The sequence below is a fragment of the Dendrobium catenatum genome, unplaced genomic scaffold (assembly GCF_001605985.2).
Source record: "Dendrobium catenatum unplaced genomic scaffold, ASM160598v2 fragScaff_scaffold_1553, whole genome shotgun sequence".
Classification (NCBI taxonomy): domain Eukaryota; kingdom Viridiplantae; phylum Streptophyta; class Magnoliopsida; order Asparagales; family Orchidaceae; genus Dendrobium; species Dendrobium catenatum.
The window spans coordinates 648,332-675,476 of record NW_021320015.1 but is presented as its reverse complement, the minus strand read 5'-3'; the positions used below and the strand labels follow the sequence as shown (position 1 = coordinate 675,476).

Sequence of the window (27,145 nt, the reverse complement as noted above, 5' to 3'; positions counted from 1 at the left end):
GAGACAATTCTTTATTTTCCACGTAGCATTTAATTACAAAATTTGAAAACACCAAATCTGCGTGCGACATTTATTTTCCCCATAGTAGTTAATCAACTAAGAATAAATTGTAGTAATACATTATACAAGATATCTACTTTTTGTGAACTAAAGTTATTCATCAATTTATCATCCTCGCCAAACCTTTGCAAGTAGTTTTAGGTTTTGGTGATTAAATGTCCATTTCAATATTAAAAATTTGGTGGATATTAATTCTTTTTTAATTTTAACATGCTTTGAGAATTGACCATTTTGGTTAAGATTTTCTATCAATATGACTACCACCGGAGTTTTAAATAATTAGTTATTTAAACTTTGTTAACTCTGTTCGCCCGCTAACAGAAGATCGAGTTGAATTTTATCAAGAAAACATTGAATATATCTTGCTACGATGAAATGCCCACTAACACATGGATTGCATTCTATAGAACAAACATATCTTGCATCAAATGTAAGCATGGCTGTAACCTTTAAAGATGTGAGAAAGTTTTCCTAACAAATCCTTAATAAGATAATACGGAAATTGATGGTTCAGAAAGCAAATTAAATAGCTTACGAAGCACATTTTCTATGCTGCACAGTCAAGTCAACTATACCGCCTGAAAATGGGAAAACTTGCAAGCGAAGTACTGCAAATGTTTTCGAAATCAGTCGAAAACTAAAAGGCAAAAGAAAATCTGAAAGCAGAACTTTAAATGTTTAGAGGTACGGGAATTTCAGAAGATATGTTTCAGTAGCTATTGAAAGAATGATCATAGCTCGTTCTTTTGGTTAATTTTAGTGTTTCCATATGAATCTCTTTGGAAGAAGCTGCGTATAAAATTCAAGAGTTTGCATGCAATGGAACTCGGTTTTGGCGATGGGAATTCCTCCTTTGCCTGTGCAGTGCAGACTGATTCGAAGGTATGCTTTAGATGGGGATTGACGATGCTTTCCTGCATGGAGTGAAAAATTATGTTAAGGTGTGAAATCTAACTAATATCCTATGAAGAAATATTTGTGAGTTATTTATTCCATTAAGAGCATTTTGAGCTTTCATTGTATTTTTCAACTGCGCTAGCTTTCTTAGGGCATCTTTAGACGAAATTGTAAAGATACCTACAGTGAAATCTACAACGGTAGCAACAAGACATAGCCATCAACTGACTGAGGCTTCGTTTGGGACGGTTTTCTTACTTCTTCTTAAAGCAGCTTTTTAATACAATAAATTTAGTTTTTTTACTAGAAAACTGATTTAAGAAGCAATAAAAAAGCCGTCCCAAATCTATATAAATTCTTGACATATTTTGTGCATTGATCTTCTTTATGTTTTATTTACTCTTAGTGATTTGATCAAGGATCGCCTAATTCTCAATATGTTAATCTGAAAGGACAAGAAATTCAGCATATCTAAGTGGAAGTGTTGGAGGAAGATACCTTGAAAACCTGGAAAGAGCAGAAATCTGCGTTGTAGCAGCCCTGCAACAAAATTGCACATTATGAACATGCATTCTATAATGCAGAAATTAATAGCATATTGATAACCAAATGAAATCCAAATTATAATATGACACTATAATTTTAGCAACTGCTACTAATAGCATGGTCAAAGAAGTATTGACTTGATATCTTCAACTGTATGAACATAGAAATATTACACACAATTTGGCATAAACCAGAGCGGCTAACAATATGAGGCAACCTTTCCCTAACTGAAAACTCTCCAATGTCTAACGAAAACGCCTTTCCTATCCAACTGAAGCTCTGTCAAAAGGTTTCTAATCTTTAAAAAGTAAAGCTGGCGCAACTTTGAGCTTAAGCATTCTAAGATTTGGACCTATGATGCACCGACACTTCTCCTCAAAGAGACGTGCAATTTTCGACATGTATCCGACACGACACGCGTTCGACACTCCTCCGACACGTGTCGGACCGAAAACGTGTCCAATTAAAAATAATATTAAATACAAATTGAACAAGCGTTTCTGACATGCGTATCTTAAATATTTTATGAATTTTTTTTAAAATATAATTTCTTGCATTTAAAATTTTACTTAATTAAAATATAAAAATTAAATTTCTTATTTCTTATCCATAACATCAAATCAATCTCCTCTTAACATTGACGCCCAATATTTATTGCATAAAATAAATTCATAACACTTGACAGCATTGTCATCTCCTCTCTCGATGACTAATACATGGCATCGACGCCCAACTCTCGATATCCTAATATTAATCATTTTAATCACAAATTTTAGTTAAATAACTTATTATTTTTAAATTATTTTTAAAATTATACTTATTCAATTTTTATACACCATTTTTAAAATATAAAAAACTATAATACCGTGTCCAACCCATGCCTGTATCCTATATTTTCAATAATTGACGTGTCCTGCCCGTGTCTGTGCATCATAGATTTGGACATATCATATTAACACCATGAGGATGGTTAAAATAGAAGGCATATTTTCATTTCAAACAAATACAATATAACAGTGAGATCTCTGAATTTGAATTAGCACCATCTCAATGAAAATCTGAGTTACATTAAAAAATTTAAGATTAAAATTACTGCTATCAGTGTAGAAACCCTTCAAAAAATGAATAATTTCAGTTGAAGAGGAGGAATTAAGAACTTAAGAGCAAGCTCAAAGAAAATGACTAACATTAAATAATATATCTTACCGGCATGGGAACTGGAATTTCGTTGTGCAGAACCTGCACATAGTACTCGCTTTTGTAGCCTTTGCTTGCACTGATGCTATGCGAAGCGTTGCCAGGACATTGGTGCAAAACCAACATATTATTCACACCAAAAGGCGCGACAGTACTTCCCCTCCACCTTCTTGGTAGAGGAGGTTTTGGTGGCAAACTTAATGGCTCGTCCCGTTGCATTTGTTCAAATTCTAAACACCAAAAGAGAAATATTTGACGTTCAAACAATGATGAAAAAAAAAATTGATAAGTGGAAATGGTAGACACATATAATGGGTATAATTCCAAGAGGTTTATCTTATATGAAGATGTTCTCACCGGACCCTTCAAGAAAAATCCCAAGAAGACAGGTGAAAGGCACAACTGTTTCAGCATGAGCAAATCTGAGCCTCGCCTTCTCAAAAGTTCCAGGTTTATGGTTTTCTGCATATGAGGCCATGGAACAGTAAGCATTTTAACCTCAACAAATGTCTTAAAAATATTATCAGAGTCTAAATCACCTTCTTTGGCCAAAATTGCTTGCTCCATTGACTGAACAACATCTTGAAGCAATGGGAGTCCCATGTGATAGTTTATTGATTTACCATAACCTTTTAATAAAAACAACTCCAAGTCATCTGTCCACTCAAGTAATTCAACCTGATATTGTACATGAACTCAAGATATAAATACGCTCAATTCACAGAGTATGTTAGATTAAAAATGAAACTTCTTTTTTGCCTCTATAAAAAGTAAAATTGGCAATTGCTAAGAAAGTTCAATTGGTTAAATTATTAATCCAGATACATCAAAAAAGTAGTGCATCGTATCATTAAATGAGAATTTAACAAGGCCATGGTTAGGTATGTAGCATTACCGGAGTATCTTCATTGTTATCATAATCACATTAACCATAACCCAACTATTTCCTCTTTATCCATTTATTTCGTTGGGGTGCTAAATGAAGTGCTAAATTTCTTTTGCATGGGTCTTCTTGCACAAAATGAAGAAAATATACCATTTGATCTATTAATTTTCCTTTGTAATCCGTATACAATAATTCCATCTATCTATCTAATATGTGTATCGTCTATCCTCCAATATAAATGTCCAAACTATTTACAACTATTTTCCAACACTTTAATTGTGCAACTGCCTATCTATGTAATCCAATTTCTAATAAAACTGTAGTTGACAATGACGTCGGAACTGGGCCGCTTAATCATGTTAACTTCAGGATAGTTTAATTACATGTAGTTGTTAGTATGGCTATATAGAATTATAGATATAATGTTCCTTATTGATGAGGTCCTGAGGACATAAGATTTCGACACGTGTACCATCGCCGGAGGCTCAAATCGACGGCTACAATCCAGAGCCTTTATTTCTAATTTATGTTGTATTTTATTTATTTTCGCATTTTATTTTCCTAGTTTGCCCCTTTGGGTATTGAGTCACTTGTGTAGCCCCGAGGGCTTTTGTGTCTTTCTAGCTTTGTTGTATCTTGGCATATTTAAAAGAGGCCTCATGCATTGTACTAGATGATGATTTGATAATGAAAATTTCTTTACTTTCTTACATGATCTCTTCGTGAGTTCTTGAGAGAAGCAAACCTTAGTGGGTGAGAGTATTACCCGTCAATCTTGGTGGATTCCAAGAAATTCGCGGATCGTCGCTTTCTTTTCCTCCATCATTTCAATTTCCTCTCCTAAACCTCCCACCGCCGGCCGCCCCTCCTCCACCCCACCGGCCCCACACCAACCTGCCGGCCAACCTTCTCCAAAATTTTGAAATTCAATTTCAGGTGCATCAATTTCTTTCCTAATTTGCATCCCAAGCAATTAGGAAAGTTGCCCTTTTCTTAGAATCAATTAATTGTTGAAATTCTAACGTTTCCTAATGCTTTAGACCATTTAGGAAATTCTTTTATTAGAGCAAATCTGAAATCAGATTTCAGAAAATTGTCCTTTTTCTTAGAATCAATTAACTGTTGGAATTCTAACGTTCCCTAATGCTTTAGACCATTTAGGAAATTCTTTTATTAGAGCAAATCTGAAAATCAGATTTCTGATTTGATTTAGCCTTGTTTATTCACGTTGGGGGGCGGGGGGTGGACCACTGAATTAATCAAATCTTCCCTCTCTCCCCATGGCCGGCCACTCATTATTCCTCCCCGTAATTAGGAGCTTAATTCATGGATCCAAATAAGGAGCCATTAATTCCTAATTTCCCTCCTAAGCCTAAATTTCAAATTTCAAAATTTGAAATTACAAAGTCCCAATTAAATTTAGGAAAATCTGAAATTAATTTCAGGTTTCCCCCACCCAATCTAGCTCTTGCTTAGCCCCACCCGCCCCTCTCTTACCCGACCACTCTCCCTCCTCTCCCGACCGACCCTCTCACCACCCACCACCTCCTCTCCACCTTTCTCCCCATTTGTGTTCTTTCATCTCTTTCTTGATCATGTATGGCGGATCCCACCATTGATCACGGCTATACTTACAACGCCCAAGGTGAGATCGCATCTTGCTCTCCCCCTTCTACGAGCCGGATTGGGAGTACAACGGCACCGTGGAACGATGCGTCAACCGCATCGTTTATTCTCGTCGAGACTATCGAGCTTCAACGACCAAGAGCTCCGTGGGTCCTCATCGGACAATCCTTGCCTCCTCCACCTCCGGTTTCTTCCCCGGCGACTAGTCCTCTCGGCCTCACTTGTTTATTAGTGGCATCCTTAAGTTTGTGTGCAATCCTCTTCCGCTAAGCCGAGGGACATCAAGAGTGCATGTGAGGGACTCCGAGATGAATGATCTAGATCTTAAACTGTGGATTTTTGTTAAGAGTCATTTGCTTTATTATTTATTTGTTGGATTAATTTTGTTAGTTTCATGTTACTTTTAAATGTAATCGATTGACATTGCTTAGTTCTTCCGTGAAATTTTTCTTACGATCTATCTTGGAAAGCATTCGTTTTTAATTAGCTACGCAAAGTTCACAAGTTATTAATTTCCTACAAGCAATTCTTGCATCGTATTACATCACTTATGGTGGCATGTAGCTTTTTATGTTGCTTCCTTTGGCTATAAATACATAGCCAACTCTTGTAACAGGAGATGGGAGATGAATAATATTTGAGTTTTGTGTTGTGTCATTCCTGTATCATGAGATTGTAGTCAGGTGGTGGATTTTTTTCTCAAGGAGTATTTGGAGTTGTGCTCAGACGCGGTCACCGGATCGTCGACGTGGATTCGTCGAGCCCCCTCCAGTCCGGTGTCAGACAAATAAATAAGAATCAAAGTAAACAATCTGCTAGTCTCGTCTTCTTAGGAACTCATAAATTTAGTTTAAAGCTCAAATTAAAGAAATAAATATTCAACTCCTCAACATATTGGCAAAATATTTAAACAGTGATATTCATATGCATTAAGATGAATTTTGTGCCCCTGAAGTCCCCCTCTGCAACCATACCTCAGAAGTACAGAAAAAATGGAAGTTCACAGAAGCTTACAGATCTAATGCATTCATGAACTGCGCATTAACCAATTTAAAGTGGGCAGAATAACTAATGATGTAAAACATACAAAAATCAAATAATTGATTCATATACTGCATGCATTTATTCAGCTTGTCCTCACAGATTTTTTTTAGAGCGTTATGATAAAAAGTATGAGAGATTTAAAGTAGAATTTTATAGGATTGATTTAACATACCTCGGAAGTAGTAAACAGGTTACAAGCTTGGTCAGTAATGTCCAACAAAGAAGCTTCCTGCAGTACAGTTGAATAGCAGATCTCTAGCTAATAAAAGTCCGATAGAATGGGCAAATTACACCAAAAATTAGCTCATACCTGCTTACAGAGAAACCAAAGTGAAGCCACATCTTGTCTAGTGAAATTAATTTGATAACGTTTGACAAGCTCAGCAGTAATTTCCTCCAAAATTGGCTCTCTGAGCTTATCAACCGCAGGTTCCTGACTTCTCCGGTATTCCTGAAAGAAAACCATGAAACATGTCATTCTTCTAACTAAAAGCAAGAGGAATGCCCTTCCATCATTATGCTACAACCTCAGGTCAGGAACCAAGACATGCACTGCACATTGATCCTTTTTACAACTGAAAGCTGGCAGGGGAATAACCATAACTTGAAAAGAGAATTACAGCTGGGAGTAATTCAGAGGAAAATTTCACACGGATAATTTTGGGTCATTTCGTTTTGACTTCCATTTTTTTTATCTTTACTTTATTTTTCAAAAAGAGGTGAAAAAAAAAAACACGTTAGGCAACTAGGTTTCATTTTTTTTATTTGGATACAAATTGGGTTGTGTTCCGAAATTATGAAAACACCTAAAAGGGGAAGTTTGTTTAGAGGCTGTGTTAAGAAGTGGTTGTAGCTGAAGTTAGTTTCAATGAAGTGAGGTTCAGTGAAGTTAGTTTGATTTGCTTGAACTCATTTATTACAAACTCAGTTCTAGTCCTTATTTTCACAGCAATGAGTTTCAATTTTACCCCCATCTCATCAACTTAATATTAATTTATTACTATTATGAATAAAAGAAATATTCTAACCATTCAATTACCTTTTAATTTTATGAATAAGTATGCATATACCATTCAAAACTTGACTATTAATGAAACTAGCACCTAACTATAAAATTAACTAATAAATCTGTGCATTCTCACATAACATGATTAATTCATTGAGAATTTAATGAATGTGAAAAATATGAGATTTTGTCAGAACCTTTGAGATCTAGGTAATTGTATTGCAAATAGAGCAGTTGTGTTTTATATGTCAATATCTCAATTGTGGGAGTTATATAGGAAATTGCCACTTAATTTTATGTTGTTTTATGATTACTCATGCAGAAGTAAGAAATAATGGCAACTTCCATGCGCTTAATAGGAGAAATCACTTCTCACCTTTATGAAGGTGAGTTTCAAAAAATAGAAACTCAATTTCATCTATTTTCTACCAAACAAACACTGAAACTCAGTTAAAAAATGTTAACCTCCAATCCTATTCCACAATTGACTCAATTAGACGTGCCAAAAAAGGAGAACAACCATTGTGGCATCACGTGAATTTTTTTAAATCGAAACACCTCAAACACAATCAAAGTCATCCAAATGTTGCCTATTTCACAAAATGAATTGCATCAATGAGTCTGAATCAAAGTTATCTGGAATGAAAATTATATTTCCCTATCTACCGCACGAAGGTTAACATAAAATTTGTCCACACATGAAGTGAGGACACACAATTCGATATGAAAAAGAAATTATGTACTATGTGAGGAGTTGATTCACATATTTATTACTATTATTATTATCTGAACAAATTTACTCAATATTATTATTATTACTATTATTATTATCATAGTGCTAAATGAACTTTACATGTAATATGTAACCACTAACAAGAAACGATAATAGAATCCAACCAACACATCGAGTAGATTACATTGAATGAGGTTATCAATCTAGATTATTAATTATAGAGCAAGAAACACAAATGTTTCATTAATGGAGGAACTAAGCAATAATACAAGCAAGAGATAAATGATATTTCCTTGAATCCTCTATCTAGCTTCTCTACTCCAAGAATCTCTCTCTTCAACAAGAACACTGTCCTCTTCTAGGCGTTAACTCTCAAGAACTTAATTTCTCCATTTAAATTGAAATCGAGTCCCCCAAGCCTTCTTCAATAGATTTTTGTAAGTACTACTCCATCCTGTTCAGGTTCCTCTAGTTTGACCTCTTCATGCTTTCACGATTCACTTGATCTCCTAATAATATGCCCCATCTTTAGGAGGAGATTTACTATTGTGAATCTAGTTATATAAGAGGGAACTCAATTTTTCTCTATTGAGCATACAACTTTTCTTTGGAGGCCACACCTCCTATTGATTTTCTATAGCGCCTTGGTGTCGTTGTGTTTCTCTTCTCCAAAAGCTATTCCTCTTTCAACTAATCCTCTTGGCCTAGCAATAAATCATTGAGAGGAGGTAGGACTTCTTCCATCTCATAATCCAACAAAAAAGGATTGAATGTCTTAACATTTTTCGCATTCACCGGAGAGTAGATCTCCATATAAAACCAATTAGTATGCATTGTCTCCAACCTTCTTTAAAATTTTGAACGACCTACACTACTTTGTTTGATCTTCCGAGCTCCCCTTCAATCTCTCCTATTGATGTAGAGTCATGCACTTTTTAAACTTCTTCTCTACTCAGTGCTAATCATGTCAACACTTATAATACAATTGTGATCTAGTAATCTGTAAATCTAACTCAAAGGAGGCTCTTTTTATTGTCTACATATCTATCTCAATGACCTTTATCTCGATTCTTAGGGATGATCATTGATTATGTAGAAAACTCCAAGTCAAACAAAAATTGAGCAAGTATACCACCATACCTCAAGTGGAGCATGACTTGCCGAACCATGTGCACCTTCTTGATTGCAAATTAAATTTATGAATACTTTATTACAAGTCATCAAATGTCATATATTGGATTAACACAATAGGTACACAGCAATTCTATAAATCAATAACCACCTCAATCTAGCCATCAATTTATAGATGAGGGTTGTGTTCCTCTTTAGTGTAATATCCATCTCAAAATGATTTCCAGAATCAACCAAGGACGTTGTAGTCCAAAACCAAGTTGTTCGAGCTTCGATAAATTGAAATGCATCTAAACATTCTTCAAAAAGAGAAAAGTTGCTTCGCTGCCCATTATGCTTTGTTAACATTCCATAAGTAAATCTTCTTTAAGAACCGTGAAACTCCTTAAGTAAAAGAAGCTAAACTCTTAAACATTGATGGGCTTTTAGGTGTAATGGTTGAAATTTCAATCAAGAACTTTGTAGTTAAGCGTGCTCATCCTGGAGAAATCTTGAGATGGGTGACCTCCTGGAAAGTTACACCAACATGACAAAACCGTGAGGCCCTTAGGCCAAAGCGGACAACTTCTTGATAGTTAAGAGTTTGAGTTGTTAAAAATGATATCAGACAAATACACCAGCTAGAAGATGAGAATTAAGTGTCATACAAAACAAAGTGCTACGTTATGGGAGGAACCTCTTGAACCTTGTATGGGACAAAGCGCTACATAGCGGGAGGCACCACTTGAACTTGTAGGAGCTACCTTTAGAATCCTATCTGCATGGTGGATGATTCTAGGATAAGAATACTAACCAAAATATCAGTTACATTAGTAGGGGAATATTGTGAAACCCCTTAAGTAAAAGAAGCTAAACTCTTAAACATCGAAGTTCCTTTAGGTGTAATAGTTAGAATTTCAATTAAGAACTCTGCAGTTAAGCAGGCTCGTCCTAGAGAAATCTTGAGATGGATGACCTCCTGGGAAGTTACACCAACAAGATAAAACCGTGAGGCACTTAGGCCAAAGTGGACAATATCTCGATAGTTAAAAGTTTTGGCTGTTACAATCAATCCACTATAATAAAAAATATAGTTATAACCACAACGGGTCAACCAAAATTCATCAAAGAAATCCATGGAGATACTCTTTCATGGTTGAGCCAATGCAGTCAGAGGAGTATATAGTCCTTGCTTTCAGTTTAAGGATTTTAAGATGCAATGGAGCACACATTCCCTTCAGGAATTTGGTGATATCAAGATGCATTCTCAACCAATAAACATATCTCTAAATGTTCTGAAGCATCTTAGTCACTTATAGAAGAATCCAACCTCCTTTCAAATATATTTCTTTCATCCACTTTTCTCAATCATCATCCTCATAAACACATTGTTAATTATCATTGTAGAAAATTAATTCCTAAAGGTATATCATTCCTATCGAGCACCTTCTAGTATTCTTCTGTAATGTCCAAGTATATATAAGTCAGCATATTTCTCATGTCGAGAAGATTGTAGCCATATTACTACTAATTGTCACCACAGGTCATGAGATCATATCAAACATCTTGTTTTACATTCCCTTTTTGTATTGATTAACAAAATTGAATTGTCACAAATATGCTATCCACTCCATAAGTTGCTTGATGAAGCTTTGATTGAGTTAGAAAGTATTTAAGTGATTTGTGATATATAAGCCCCAATTTTTTCACCAAGTAGATAAGGTCGCAAGTGCTTCACAGTTTCAAGAAGTATTAGTGATTCTTGATCATATGTTGCATAGTTCTTCAAGCACCTTGTATTAACTCCAAGTAGTACATTGTAGGTATTTCTTCTTGATTTAAAAGCATAGCTTCTTTGCCAAGTAGAAAAGGTCTCTAGTACTCAGTCTTTTGTGAAGTGTGAGTGATTCATTATTATAAATTTATTTAGTAGTTCTTATGAGCACCCGGTAGTAGCTTTGATTAATATGTTGTAGAACTCACTTCTCACATTAAAACCATATCGAGTGCTGACCAAAAACATTTGCCTCAATCTTGAATGGCTTTTACGTATTTTGCATGCTAAGAAAGACGCCTCACTTATCCTCCTTTTCAAAAGAAAAAACATGTCCTCATGTTTTCTCTCCCAAGAGAATTTATGGTTGACCTTTGTTAGTGAATGTAAAGATATCATTAGTATTGAAAAGTTGTGAATAAGCTTTCTAACGAATTGGCATGTTCCCATGAAGCCTTGCCTGCTAGTCACATTCCATGGCATAGGCCAATTCATCATTGCTTGCATTTTACTGGATTAATTTTGATCTACTGGTCACCAACTTCAAAGCCCAAATATAGTGAGGTCTTCTTCTCTAGGAGGTCGAACACCTTTAACACATGTTTGACAAATTCCTCCAATGTGCCAATGCATATAAGGATAGCATCAGAGATAGATGATCACAAAATCATGCATGAAAGATCTTAGAAAATAATTCATGACATGCCTAAACATTATCGATACATTAACTTGATGATAACCTAATTTCTTATCCAACTTTCTAAGGACTTCAACATTCTTTAGCCGGTCAAGTAAGGCAACTCTGGCAAGTGGGTATTGATTCTTCATCGTGATTTTATTTAGCTCTCAATAGTCTACCCACATACACAATCAACAGTCTTCCTTCAGCACCATCATGATCAACGATCTACATAGTGAGTTGCTTAGCTTTGTCAACTCTTAGTCAAACAACTTAACTATTTGCTTCTTAATTTCTTAATTCTCCAACAGTGAGTTTCAATATATCTCGACCTTGGGCAAAGTTGAATTCAGAAGAGGATTGATCTTGTGCTCCATAGTTACTTGTGGAGGCAATCCTCTCAGCCTCAAAAAAGACCTTGTTAGTCAATTAGTCACATATTAGTTATATTGTAATCCTGAATCTCATTTCGCTAGTGCTAGAGTCAATGCTTTTCCGTTTTTCTTTCTCTCGACACTTCTTGTAATCTTCTCAGGAAAAGGCTTAAGTACCTATTAAGCTTCTATCAGATGAAATGCTAGCACACATTTATCATTCTCTTAACCTATCCAACTATTTCCATGTCCAAAGGCTGATAACTCTTACTCCTATTTATGGTGCACTCCCACAATCCTTGTAGAGATGACATTATCTAGCTCTCCATTAGAAGATAGCATATTGGAATTGGATAATAAATATGGTCTTCCACCGATAATCCGGTAGATATCAAGAGGGATTGTCTCAGACAACACATCAACATGCTCGGGTGATCGCTAATTGATGCGATATCAATCCGAACCACACAGTTCTTGTAAAGCCATCAAGGGGGTAAGGATGCAACTGGAGAGTCAACCTAAGGCCTAGATTTCTAACAAAGAATTGTAGAGATCAAATTCTTATGACTTCCCAAGTCGAAGATGGGCATATCTACCTCCTACTTCACCTATATCTACAAGGTGAACAAATCAACACATTCCCTAGGTTAGGATGTCATATTCGACTCGTTTCCCTTCAGCATTGCCATCAAGGAAAGGTCAAGTCTAGTTGATTCGATGAATTTAATGTGTGATACTTATCTATAGTAGTGACCACCTTCTTTCACTAAATATTTTTCTTAAACTTCTCCGAGAAGAGTTCCAAATGAGGCTTCTAGCATTTTTATTTATTATGCCTAGAGATCAGACAACGATCACTATAAAGATATTATTAATTGAAGAAGGGGTTACAAAATTATCATTATCAAAACCCTCTTAGTCTCATTTTTTCTTCTCAGTCATCTTTGATTTTCCTCCGTTCTTATTATTAAGAGGTTTGTAGCCTTTATTTTTCTTCTTTCCCTCCATGATCATGAAAAACATGCTTGTCTAACTGTGAATTTTTTATAGAGAAACTAGTTACATTAGAAACGCCCCATCATATATTTTGTCAACATGGACAAGTCTACCAGCTACGATCTAATCATTCAGCGTTCTAATCATTCAAATTTGTCTCCTAAACTCTGTTGTATAATCTTGAACTGTTTGATCTTACAGCTATCACAACCCATGTAACTTCCTCAATCTTTCTTCTTTACGCCTACATGATGAAATTCTTAGCAAAACAATTTCTTAAATTACCCTAAGATAATATTTTGACGCCATACCAAAAATGAGCATTCCATCAAGTCAACCCACGCTTGATGAGTTTAATTTGAGCGAAAGAAATATTCTTTTGAGAAGAATACCTTTAGAGAGTGAAATATATTTCGAGATGATCCATCAAGATATCAAACTTCTTCACATCAATAGAAACATCAAAAGGTAGTGAAGTCAATTTTAGCCTCTACCTTAAAGCGTTGAGGTCATCCTCTAAAAGAAAGCTCAATATACCTCATCTTTTGCGTCATCTTCTTGAACGCCACAAATAATATTGGCTTCTCATTATCATAATGACATAATCTTCCTATGGCATTGATCCTCCATGTATTTTGGTTTTAGAGAAAGAGACCCATTATGTTTTTTCTTGCTCAACATCTCCATCATCACAACCATCTACTATTGAACGAGAGCAACTTAATTAGCCAAGTTATTGTAGGTTTCTCTTTGTAATGCTGGCATCACAGCTTCCCCTAGTATTTTCTTAAAGGTTTTAGGATCAATATAGTATTATTATCTTTCTATAGCCACTCTTCATCTACACCATGCACCATAGTTCTTCCGAACCTATAGCTACGATACCAAGAACCTAATTTGCAACCACTAGTAAAAATTGAAGTAGGATTTGACTGACACTTGAATCATATGGCCTCCAGTGAGCTTTTTAATCTGAACTCTTAATCATGGAGCAAGAAACACACAAGTTACATTAATGAAGGTAACAATACAAGGAGGAAGATGATGTTTTCTTGAATACTCTCTCTAGCTATCCAACTCCATGAGTATTTCTATAGAACATGAGCAATCTTCTCTTCTAGAGAGCTACTTCATATGAGTATCCCTATAGAACATCAATCTTGATGCGGACATCCGACGGTGGACGTTAATCAAAGAAAGAGACAAAGATCATCGACCGAGATCACTTCATTTTTTTTATCTTAGTTTATTAATTGTATTTTTTATTTTAATTAGCATTTTCCATTTTCACCCTTATTTAAGAGTCTTGTCTTATGTAAGCCCAAGAGTCAAAATTGTCTTTTTAGATTCTTTTATTTTAATGCCTATATATAGTGGCCCTTTCTCTTATATTAGGTATGATGAAGTTTTAATAAAAATTTTGTTTTGCACTTTTGTTCTTGGGGGGAACGCTAGTGAGAATCCCTATGAAGGGAATCGTGATTTCCACCAACTGCAGGATGGGTCCGAGCTCGTGGCTTGAAATCCCTTCGTAAATGGCATCGTATCACCAGTCAGTCTTCGGAAGAGTCCAATACCCGTGGTTATATTTTTTTTTCTTTGCTTTGTTTTCTCCTTATTTTCCTAATCATCATCTCCATCCTACCTCCAATCCCACCGGCTTCATCCCATCCTCCACCCAAACCTGCCGGCCTCTTCCCACAATCCCCTCTTCTTCCCCACCGAAATTCCCCATCCCCATCCTAAGCCTAACCGGCCAGCTTTCCCCCACTCCAAACCGCCAATGCTCTCACAAACCATAACCCTAATACCTCCATAGCCGCCGACCACCTTCTTTCCTCCATTGGCTCCAACAACTTCATCTTGTATTCAAAACCTTCCTATTATATACATCTTAATTTGGTAATGAATGCAAATTCAAAATTTAAATTAATTTGAATTTGAATTTGTTTCCTAAATTAGGACTCTTATTTTAGAAAAGTTGTTCCAATTAAATTTCTGATTGGATTTGATTTAATTTCTTCTCATAAATTAAAAAGCTTTTATTAGGCAAGCCATAAAGTCCCTTACCTAATCCCTCTTTCCCTCTTAAAGCCGCCTGCCACCTAACCCTAACCATAATTCCTAGCCTAACCACCGGCCTCTTTTCCCCAATCCCCCTTTGCCTCCAAATTCGAATTCCTATTCAAGACCTTCCTTTTATTCAACGTCTTAATTTAGGAAAATTTCCAAATTTTCAAATTCAAATCAATTTAAATTTGAAATCCTTTCCTAAAATAAGTTCAATTTCATTTGGAAACTTCCCTAATATTATCAAATCGGAAATTAATTAAGATTTAAATCAATCACCACATTTAACGAACTTGGACACCCTCTCTCCTCTCCTTCTCTAGGCATGCCCCTCATCTCTCTCTCCAATCCATTTAATTCCCATTAATTCCCCGCCCACGCCCACCCCCCCTCCTTGGAGCTTTAATTTATCCTTAATTAAAGGAATAATTTTTCTTTTCCATTTAATTTGAAATCCCAAATTTCAAATGACCCCCTCCCTCATATCCGTGCTACATCAAATCTCCTCTTCTAGGCCTGAAATCTAAAGATCTCAATATATCACATTGGATTGAAATAGAGTCCCAGAAATCATTTATAACATCAGAATGATAATTATAAATGGGGAAGCAATAAAACAAAAATAGAAGGAAATCATGTAAATATGCAATTTTTTTGGGAGGCGACACCAAATGCGGAGCTGATTTCATTTATTGTGGGAGCTAGGTTAACATTATGACTACTAGCCAATGGTCTTCTCAGCTATAGAGTCACTCAACCCTTGAGCTTCTTCCAAAGGCCTTGCTAGCACATCTTAGCCATGTCAATTCCTCTCGGTTTTGACAAATTTCTCTTAGATGCACTCTCAGGTGGCCGCTTAGAACTTCCAAGTTCTCCAAGTTTAACCTCATATTTGCCTAAGCAGCCTAATCTCCTAATCAACATGCTTTATAAGTTTCAATAATATCATACCTCTACCAAAAAGTCAATATTTATAGTGATGATAATATTATACGAAATGGAATAGTTATTAAGGTAAAATATGGAAGAAAATACACTTAAGTTTCATAGCTAATTATTAAATGATGTATGCAAAAGAAAATTATTATAAAGTAATAAAAATTCATGATACTTGAACGATCACAACAAACCCTTATTAATGCAACTTTATTTAGCAGACTTAAATTAGCTAGTAAATGTAATGAGTATGTTATATGTTAATATTAGATATTAGATAGATAATAAATGTTTTTTAGGTTCATATGGACCTTGTAATGACATAAAAATCCTTAGCAAGAATTAGTATTATACAATGAATAAAAATAAGAATTAGCTACTCTCACTCTCCCAAAACCTAGAGTTATGGAATCTTTTAATTACATGTCACTTTCATACTAATTTACGGTTTTAGGCAAGCTTGAAGTAACAAGGTCATCCTATTTTTCTTTGATTTTCTTTATTTTTTTAGAGTTTTTATATTTAATTCATATTAAATGGTGCTCTCATTGAACTTCTCACCAGGTTCCACCTGTAATCTTCGTCCCTATCACCCAAATCCAAATGATTTACAGTTATACAGTGAATAGAATAAGTATTAGATACACTCTCTCCCCCCCCCCACGCACACACACAAAAAAAACCTAGAGTTATGGAATATTTTAATTTCATGTCTATTTCGTAATAATTTATGGAGTTTAGGCAAGCCTGAAGTTGCCGGGTTATCTCATTTTTCATTAATTTTCTCAATTTTTTAGAGTTTTTATGTTTAGTTCATATCAAATGCTGCTCTTCTTGAGCCTCTCACTATGTGCCACCTCTGATTTCCATCCTGTGACTTGAATCCACATCTCCTACACCAAATATACCTCTCCCACCTCTAACAATCTCAAATCTCCAATCCAAACCTCTCTCTCACACACTCAGCAGACATCTGATCCCCTTGATCCACCAGCACCAATCACGATTCTATCATCTTAGCCATCAATGTTCCCTCCTGCCAAATTATGCCTTCCCCGTGTAGATCTCGCCAAATCCAACATCCTCAACCCCGCCTTAGCTTGCATCCGTCGATTCCCTATCCTTCATTCCCAAATCTTTTGCTCATTTTCAAAGCCTCCCGCAACCAAATTTGCCTCTGCCTCTCGCAAATTACCCAACCTCCACTAGCTAGACCTTCATCAACTTGGATATCGCAAGAGTTCATAGTATTTTTTTTTTGTGTTGCTCAACAGTGAGGGCAAAGTTGTTATGAAGGGGTAGGTAATGCCAGGTCATAAATGTATTGAGTGCGTTATAGGTTAATTTCAGGTGTTATATAGTTAATATGAATTTTACACAGTCTGATAAGTCTTATATTTCTATAAATACCCTTATTTAGAGAGAATTAGGTTTATACAATGCTTTGGATGCTCCCTCTCTCCCCCAATATCAGGAGCTGTGAGCATCACTAACTGTCTCTTCTCCCTCAATGACTTCTAGAGTTTTGAAAGCTCAAAATTTCCTAGTTATACCATTTTTCAGTAATTCTCTCTGCTTACTTGATTTTTTCTGTATAGTATCAATTTACCTAGGACGATTGACTACACAAGTCATTACTATGCTCACAGATCATACAAAATGACATACGCTGCTAATTTCCAAGTCAGAGAATCATCTAATTAGTACCTGGAACATACAAAAGAAATGTCATCCATGAAGCATCTAAAAAAAAAGTTCTACAAAACAGCTCAAAGCATATATCATATGCATTCAGTTGGTAAGAAAAACCACCGCATTTATGTAAAACTTCAAAAAATGATGCTATGACTATAATTACCTTATAAGTTTCACAAGTATCATAGAACCGTAGACATACATCACTTGCACGGCTCTCACTCGTCACAGAAAATGCTCTATGCATCCCGGGCCCTAAGGTTCCATTTCCTTGAAAAAGACCAATTCCAAATGCCACAGAACTAGCTGATGCACGAGGAACCTATGTGAAAAAGATATTCAGGAGAAGTCATCTACTTAATCTTTTATAACTAGATATAAGCAATTATAAAAATGATTAGTAACAATCATATCCAATCAAGATAATGAAATTACAAAAAAGCTAAACATAGTTTGAATTTGAAAAGAATTAAATAAAATTGCCATATCATCTTAAGATATGTTGGTCCGGGGTCACAAACAATACTTTTTTTCATTTTACAATCATAAATCCCAAATGACGCAAAAAATGAGCTCCATATGATATAATATATATATATATAAAGAAAGAGAGAGAGAGAGAGAGAGAGAGAGAGAGAATTTTTTCTAGTTTTGTTCCATCCCATGACATTAATAAAAACATTCAATTGTGGATAACATACATGTTTTCAAGAATTGCAAGAAATTAATATAAGTTATTAAGTTATGCAAGCTATCTAACAATCACCAAAAGATAGAATTCTAGGAATCGTTAGTATTCGATTTCGAGAGGCAAAGAATTACAATTAAAATACATAATATTAAGATAATTCAAAGGTAGCAACACCTATGGCAATAACAATGAATCCACCTCCTAACAATTAGAAAATTCTCCTAGGAGTTTCCCCACATTCGCTCACTTGGAGTGGACTTAACGGAAAAAGATTTTAGACAATAAAATTGATGCCACTAATAAACAGAAGACGCCGAGAGTAATGGCCAACAGAGAGTTACCCGGATTCGGAGGATTCGGTGGGCGACGAACAAGTAATCACGGGTTGTCAGAGAAGCGTTCCCCAATGGCAGGGGCTAGTTGGAAGAGAACTCTATCCACGTATCCTTCCACGGAATCGTCGAGCTCCAAATCTAGGTTGGCGAGCGAAGATTGTTGAATGTTGATGAAACCCGCTTGATCGTAAACGAGTTCGGAGTCAAGCTCGGAATCCACTAACCATGGACAATGACACCTTGATGCTTGGACCAATGGTGGCCGACGGCTTTGGAACAAAGAGGGAGGAGAGGGCCGAGTAGGGTTAGGTGGGTGGGGGTGTTTTGGGTTTAGTGGAAGAGGAAATGAATTAGAAAATTCTGAGTTTTGATTTCATACTTTCTAAATGGAGGGAGGAGGATAAATTTGAATTCAAATTAACCCAAATTTGGGCTAGGGGAGGGGGCGGCATCTATGGGGGAACTAAGGGAGGAATTAATTGATGCTTATGTGGCAAGTGGAAAGAGAAAGGGAGGAGAGAGGGGCCGGCCAAACCAAGGTGGGGGAATTAAGGATTTACTAATTAATTGTGGGCCCCATAGGATTAACTCTTGATTTAAATCAAATCTGAAATTAATTCAGATTTTGATTTATTGGGAGAGTTTCCTAATTGAATTTGCAAATAGGGAAAGAGTTTTGAATTTCAAAATTGATTGAATAGCAATTAAATCCCTTTCCTATTTGTGGTGATGTATTTTAGGAAAGAACTAATGAGGGGGTTTGAATTTTGAAATTCAAAATTCAAATATGGGAGAGAAATTTGAATTTGAATCTGAAATCCAAAATTAGGTAGTGTTAATGTAAGGAGAGAAGAAAAAGGAAAGGGGATCAATAGGGGGGGCCGACAACATGCATAGAGGAAGAGGGGTTTGAGGAGGGAAATTAATGCTCCTTAATGCATCAACTCAGTTTAGGAAAAAGGTGAAGAAATCCAATCTAATTTAATATTAAATTAGATTCAAATTTTGAAAATTTTCCTAATTTGGCGTAGTCAATTTAGGAAGGTTTTTTTAAATTCAATTTTTGAATTTCAAAAGGACGAAATCTCTTCCCAAAATTCACCCACCTTGGGTCTCTCCTCTCAATAACTCATAAACAGATCAAGAACAAAAAAACTAACATTTTACTCATCATTCACCATCTCTACTACAAAGACTTGGCCTCTATAAATAGGCCTCCATGAAGAAGAAAACACAAAGACAAACATGCCTTCCGGACTACAACTCTCTACATTCCCTCATAGGGGTACAATGGTCAAACACAACTAAAATAATAAAACTAATACAAAAACACAAAATAGAAAAACATAAAATAGCTCATAAATGAATGCTCCTGATCGTGGCCATCGATCTGCGATGTCTCCTATGATAGACGTAAGGGTGTAAGTGAGTCAAGCCGGCTCGTGAGCCGGCTCGAACTCGACTCGTTAACAAGCTCGTGAGCCTAGCTTATCGAGCTTCGAGCTCAAGCTCGAGCCTACAATCGAGCTCGTATCATAAACGAGCACGAGTTCGAGCTCAACCCGACTCAACTCGAAAGCTTATCAAGCTACTCGATATATATATATATATATATAATCTTATTTTTTTATAATATCAAACGAGCTCGATCTCGAGCTTTTCAAACGAGCTCGAGCTTAATATTTTCTAAATGAGTCGATCTTGAGCCCACTAATCGAGCTCGAGCTCATTAAGGATTAAACAAGCCAGGCTTGATAAGGCAAATACTCGACTCATTTACACTCCTAGATAGACGTGCTGGAATCGTTTACTGATGTCCTCATCAGTTTTAAAGCCCAAATCTTGTTAACAGGAAAGTACAAACCTGAATGGTAATATAAAATATGCCCTTACTTAAGAAACACTTGAGCCTTGCATGGTACAACATAGTTCATTTAGGTCCCTCCCTTCCCTCCTATAACCCTACCCTACCTCACTCCATCTCTTTCCTTGAGCCTCCCTCCAACCCCCAACGCCTCTGCATATGCTCAGCCTCTACCCTTTTTCACAAAATCTTAGCATTATCCCGACTGATTGGCCACGGCCATTTGAGTCCTTTGCCATCCTTTGCTCCTAAGCGTGAATGCTGCTAATTCTTGGAGTAAGCTCAGCTATATGATCATTCACAGCAGCTGCACTGGAAGAACATTTCACAAAAGACTCATGGTAATAGTGTATCAACTATCCAAGCCCAAAAGTAAAAAAAGAAACTGACGAGAAGCTTAGCACAAGACGAAAACAGCAGCACATAACAAGTCAAAATTAATTACTAGGAACAAATTTTGTTTTGGCAGTGTTTCTGTTAATTAAACAAACATAAGTCAATAAGCATTGCTGTTACCTGAGTTGCTCTTATTGAGAATATATCAGGATGATATTCCTCGTTGAACAATTCTGGAAATCTTTTCCGTATTCTTAAAGCTAGATGATAAAGTTCGTCTTCTCCTTTAATTATTAGCTCCCCACCTTTCAGTCTGCCTTTCCAGGGAGATTGCCAACCAGACAACCAGGATGGAATTTTCTGCGGAAGGCTCTTTTCTCCACGTTTTGCTTCATTAAGCAGTTCATCTAAATGAATTGCCAATTGATCCAACTCTTTAATCCGCTTCTTGGTGGGAGAACGAGTTCCATGCCTTGCCTACATTATCAATTTAAGGTAGTCACAAAGATTGTTCGATTTACAACTGGAATAAAAAGGAAACAATCAATGAGAAACTAACAAAAATTAATGCAAAAAAGTAATGGAAAACTAGAAGCATCATTACATTTCATAAAATTTATACATCATTAATTAGTTAATTATATTATTATTTGCTTAATTAAAGATTTCATGTTAAATTTAATTATCATTAAATATTCCATAATTACATCTCATTTACTTTAGCATATTTATTTGAACTGTAATTTCAATTAAATCTATTAAATTTGTTGAATATGGGTTTTCTATGTTAATTATTCATTAATTAATTACTTATAATTATTACTTTTTAGTGAAGGAAGTTAAGCTTGACTGATTAAGTTGTTTGCATGCAATTTGATATATAATATCATAAATGAATGCTATAATATCCTATATCTATATTACTTATTTATGGAACTGCCACCAACTTAAATACTAGTTGGAAGGAAATTTTTTAGCTTTATTTTTAAATTTGGTTGCTGCTTTGACTTTTTTTCATGTCATTTCATTTTATATACATAGAAAATGATATAGAAAATGAAATCAGTAGTAAAATGCTAAAAAAATGACAAGATAGTGAGTTTCATCATGAAACCGATTTGGAAGGATTTTATGTCAAGCTACAAGTGTCATCAAGTTTAAGCACTTCCTTGAATTCTCATTTAGTGATATCTTTCTATCTCAATCTCTTAATAAATTTTGTATTTATGTTCAATTGTATATTTTCAAACTTGAATTATGGAGGTCAACCTTAGAGTCTAAAGGTTTTAGTTTTGAGTAGATCTAAAACAATATATTGAGTGAAATTTTATTAGTAATAGATCTAGTTGGGAGATTGTGACTTTGGGTGATCAAGTCATTAATAAGAGTACACATTTTAGATATCTTGAGTCTATTGTTCAGAGTGATGGTGAAATAAATGGGGATATTATTAGTATAATTCAAGTTGGATGGTTGAAGTGGAGGAATGCATCATCGGGCTTGTTGTGTGATAGAAAAGTCTCCCTCAAACTTAAGGAAAAATTTTATAAGATATTGGTGAGACCTGCAATACTTTATGGTGCAAAATGTTGCCCAATAAAAGAGAATCATAATATTAAGTTAAGTGTTGCAGAGACAGGATACAAAATGAGCATATACGTGAAAATGTTGAAATAGCTCCACTAGAAGATAAAATTAAAGAGAGTCGCCTTAGATGGTTTGGTAACATAAAACAGCGACCTTCCGATGACCCAGTTAGAAAAGTAGATGTATTAAATTTGGCTTATGTTAAGAAAGGTAGAGGTAGACCTAAAAAGACTTGGCTAGAAAATATTAGAAATGACATTTCTTTATCAGATTTAATTATTTAAATGAGAATTTGACTCTTAACATGACACAGTGGAAAAAAATGATTCATGGAGCTGACCACACATAATGGGACAATGGATGGATGTTGTTGTTGTTGTAGTATAATAGAAATTAACTGTAATGAATTGTTAAGTGACAATCTTAGATCATTATCAAATTATTATAACACTTAAAAGATTTTATTTTATAACCTTATTTGTGCCAAGTTTTGGAGGTCCTCAAGAAACTCTTATTATAAAACTTGGTTGTTGGTGCAATTGTTGTATCAAAAGTGGGTCATCTTCCCCTTTAAGAAATATGGTGTAAATATTTCATTACCAACATGGATGTAGATAGATGCGATGTTGAACAACATAAATATAGATTGTGTTCATTTTCTAGTAAATTTTCATATTTACTTGTATGTTTGAATGGTTATGTGTTGCAAAAGTGGAGCTATTAGCTATCAATTCTTTAAATAAACTCCTAAAAGGTAAATTACTTGATGCCATTGGTATTATTGTTGAAAGTGATAATTATAATATCATCCAAATTCTTCAATTGTACAGCAAAGACAAGAAGTTGGATGATAATAGTGATGAGGATCATGATTTATTTTTTGGGAATAATTTTAATAATGTCGTTTTTCATCATATAAGACGACAATGTAATAAGTTAGCACACTTTTGTGCTAACTTAGCCTTGTCCTAGGAATTTTTTTGGGAACTTTTTTCTGAGAAGAATCTACCTAATTCTTTCGTTCAATTGTTGAAGAGAGAATGTAATATGGTAGTTTCTACTCATTAGCTTGTATCTAGGTTTCCTTTTTCTTATTTGCTTTAATATATGCTTTTTAGCATTCTTCAAAAAAAAAAAAAGAATGGTTATGTGTTGATTCAAGAACTAATGATATCATTCTCTAAAGTTAAGTAAATTATATCTATCCTACTTAATAAGTTTCTACGCTCACACTCTTAGCATATATTATTTTATATCAACCTATATATTTTGTGTGCTTTTGACTTTTGAGTTTTGATGTTTGATGATTTAATTATCATAGCATGCGTACTGGTGTTAATCATCTATATTTGTTGAATATTCATAGTCACTCTCTTTATCTTTTAATCATTTAGTTGAGTGTTATAGCATATAGATTGGGCTTAATATTTACCACTCACTTTGTAGAATTTACATCTTCTAAACATTGTAATCTGCACTTATATGCTTATGTGTTTAGCTTGACTAATTATTTCATTATATTCAGTGTTTATCCTAAGAGTTTGAGTTGGGAAGAACTTTGCATGAAATTTTAACAATATTTGTGTCGCCCCCTTCCTCCCTCCATATCTCAGAATGCCTTTAAACTAACACTTGCATGTTATGAAATCTATTTTCTTCAGCTTAAAGTATGAGAAGCACTATGGATTCTAATAGTAAGAAATTAATAATTATTCCTTATGTTGTCAAAAAAATAAATAGTATTTGCCATTTTTATAGCAATCCCTATAATGGTAATCATAGGAATTCTCTTAAAAAGCTAAATGAGTTATATGATAGAAAATATAGCAAGCTCAATAAGTAGGAATAACTATGATTAACTAAGTCACACAAAATGCTAAGTCTAGAGAAATAAATTTGTCCATTAATTTTAGAAACATGAAGAAATAAAAATATAATGGCTCTGCAAAGAATAAGATGGAGTAGGAAGTAATCGAAGGATATAGAAAAGGCGAGATGAAATGGTGTTCAGGAGAAGCATTTCACCCCTTAAAATTTGATTTAATCTAAAAATAACCCTAAATAATAACATAAACCATTTACATTACAAATATGCCTATGATTACACCCCTTCATTACTAAACTAACCCCACTTCACCACATATAATGTGTAAAATGGAATCCCTACCCATTCAGTCAACCATCTACATAACTCCTCACTACATCCTCCCCCTCTCTCTCTCATCTCTTTCTTTGCATTTAACTCTTCCTAAAAATGGATTCTAACTCTAACTTTCTCATTCCTCACCTCGTCAATAGGAATCTCTTGGTAGCCTCTTTCAATGTTAATCTACTTATTTTTATCTGAATTTAAACAATAGATCATGAATTTTTTTTAAAATTAGAATTAATTTTGGATGAATAATTATCACCTAAACAAAGTAATCGCCAATTGAACATTCCAAGTTGCTCATAAAAGAAAAACATAATTTAAGCTTCGTTTGGTTATCCTCTACCTTTTCTAAAAGGTAGTTTTAAAATTGTTGTTTGAGATAACGAAGTTTTTTAATGGAGAAGTAAATACCCTAAATCTTTTGAAAATAGTAAAAAAATACAGTTCCTTAAAAAGCATTTATGCATAAGTCTCACAAACAAACAACACCCCAAAAAATTTTTTGTCGTTTCCAAACAGAGAAAGCAAAAAAAACCTGAATCAAAAGAGGCCTTAGTTGAATTTGGATGGTCTCCCTACTGACACTGGTTATCTTATAATATTAATTGTTGCTCCCCTGAATAATCTAAGATACAAAAAATTCCATCTGCAAAAAGATCACACTAAACTTGTTTACATAATTTTACACAAACAAGAATTGTCAGGTTATCATCGAGGTCTTGCTCCTTGTGATTCGATAAAAAGATAAATTGGATGGAATATAACATAGAAAAGGCTGTTGAATTTTGTTAGTGCAGTTATCTATTTGCCCACCTAATGTGGAGTCTTACATCTATCACTCATGTAGCCAACATGTTTATCACTAATCAAATAATTCATGAAATATCAATATTCTAATCCGAGGGGAGGGGCTTAGTTGATAAAGATTTTGAATTTGAAAATGAATGCCAAGGAATTGAATATTGACCATATCAAATTTGTTTCTCCAGCACTCAATATTCCTTTAAAGAATAATAATAAGGATAGTATTGTTATATTGTATCAAAAGCGGGAATATTAATTGACAAAGCAATGAATATTCATAATTTAGTTGATTTATTACAAGTGTTTATTTTTTTAGAAAGAGATGGCTACTGAGGACAAAACAAATTTATTAATATATTAACACTATGTAGCTTAAGATCTCAGCTAGCATCTCTATTTACAGAAATGACTTTCACAAAGGGGAACTTACAGTCAGACTCAGCAAATAAATGATGATTGCTGCCAAGTATAACTTATTTATGTTTTAAACAAACATTGTACCAAAGTATTGAAATAGGTCCAAAGCACCCTAACATTAAGTTAAGGAGAGTGGGATACTTTATGGCTTTGTCCAAGATAAAATGAATTCCAACAAATATCAATGTCTACCCAAAGATAATTTTGATGTAATAGTACTATTCTAGCAATGCATATCAATCGATGCAGTTTGTTGGGTGGACCAGCAGAACACGAGGGGATCTCTTTTCATATTAGCATCTATCAAAGAATACTGTACTAGCAAATTTCCAAGTGTAATTTTAATGTTAAAAACATAAAAACTATTCAAGCAAACGGCAAATATTACCACTAGATTTAAGTGGATAGGATTACACCCCTCTGGGATAGTGGAAGGAACATAAGAACCAATTGTAGTTTCTTTACCAGCTCCGTACCTGCAAAATTGAGAGAGCCATTGGTATGCTGAAGTGAACAAATGTAAACTGGTAACCAATTTTTATAGCAGTTAAAATCATATACCAACAAAAGAAAACACAGGGAAAAAAAATGGAAAACAAAGAAAGATGGATTACAAGCAAAAATAAAGGCAGATAAATAAAAAATCATATGACGAAATATTTTAACACTCAGCGTCAACAACACGTAAAGTTTAAATGCATCAATCAGATAGAAACACCATTTTTTCCACTATAGCAAGATCTAATCACGAGAAAAATGTCAAGGAATTTCTCCGAAGAAGAAAAAAGGGGAATAACATCCTCCATTATAGGGGAAGGAGAAAGACCTGGAGACGGTGGAGAGGTGCTGGCGAACGTCGAAGCTCTCATCGGTAGCAAAGGAGGTAGCGGCCGCGGACAAAGAGGAGCAGAAGTAGAAGAGGAGAAGGAAGACAAGGGTAACGCTCACGTAGAGAGTCATGCTTCGGCAGTAAGCAAGGAGAAGATCTTCCTTGCCGCGAGAGCGTGAAATGGGCTCAAGAGCTCTCCCGCATCCCCAGCTTTGCTGCGGCGACAGTCGGCGCCTTTAGGGGCTGTTTGGTATCGGATTTACAGCGGGATTTAAGTCGGATTTACGCTAAATCCAGCCAAACAGTTTTTGTGCGCGCGTTAAATCCCGGGATTCAGTAAATCCCGGATTTACGGATTTACAGCTTAAATCCGGGATTTAGTAAATCCGAGGGGTAGCCGGATTTAGTAAATCCGAGCGGGATTTATCCGAAGAAGCGCGCGAAAGGAGAAAGTTACCTTCACAGCCAGCGAGCTCCCGTTCTTGCTTCCCGTCTAGAATA

The 27,145-nt window shown here is 35.1% G+C and overlaps 1 protein-coding gene across 1 annotated transcript; it reads right to left on the bottom strand.

Moving 5' to 3' along the window:
* Positions 1 to 516: 516 nt before the first annotated feature.
* Positions 517 to 27,137, bottom strand: LOC110101297 (multiple inositol polyphosphate phosphatase 1). The gene is made up of 12 exons (XM_028700528.1): positions 27,102 to 27,137; positions 26,642 to 26,882; positions 26,204 to 26,291; positions 21,036 to 21,332; positions 17,793 to 17,951; positions 6,567 to 6,707; positions 6,429 to 6,485; positions 3,240 to 3,378; positions 3,058 to 3,162; positions 2,710 to 2,930; positions 1,456 to 1,497; positions 517 to 974 (listed from the first exon to the last, which is right to left on the bottom strand). The coding sequence occupies exons 2-12, from the start codon at positions 26,773 to 26,775 to the stop codon at positions 792 to 794; spliced, it is 1,566 nt and encodes a 521-aa protein (XP_028556361.1). The 5' UTR covers positions 26,776 to 26,882; positions 27,102 to 27,137; the 3' UTR covers positions 517 to 791.
* Between the last annotated feature and the right edge of the window lie 8 nt (positions 27,138 to 27,145).

Excerpts from the sequence above, each read along its gene's own strand:
- LOC110101297 (XM_028700528.1), bottom strand. The coding sequence starts at position 26,775 with ATGACTCTCTACGTGAGCGTTACCCTTGTCTTCCTTCTCCTCTTCTAC. Across the intron at positions 17,952-21,035 it reads TCTCAATAAGAGCAACTCAG|GTTCCTCGTGCATCAGCTAG; the intron begins GTAACAGCAATG and ends TTTTTCACATAG. Across the intron at positions 2,931-3,057 it reads GATTTTTCTTGAAGGGTCCG|AATTTGAACAAATGCAACGG; the intron begins GTGAGAACATCT and ends TTTGGTGTTTAG.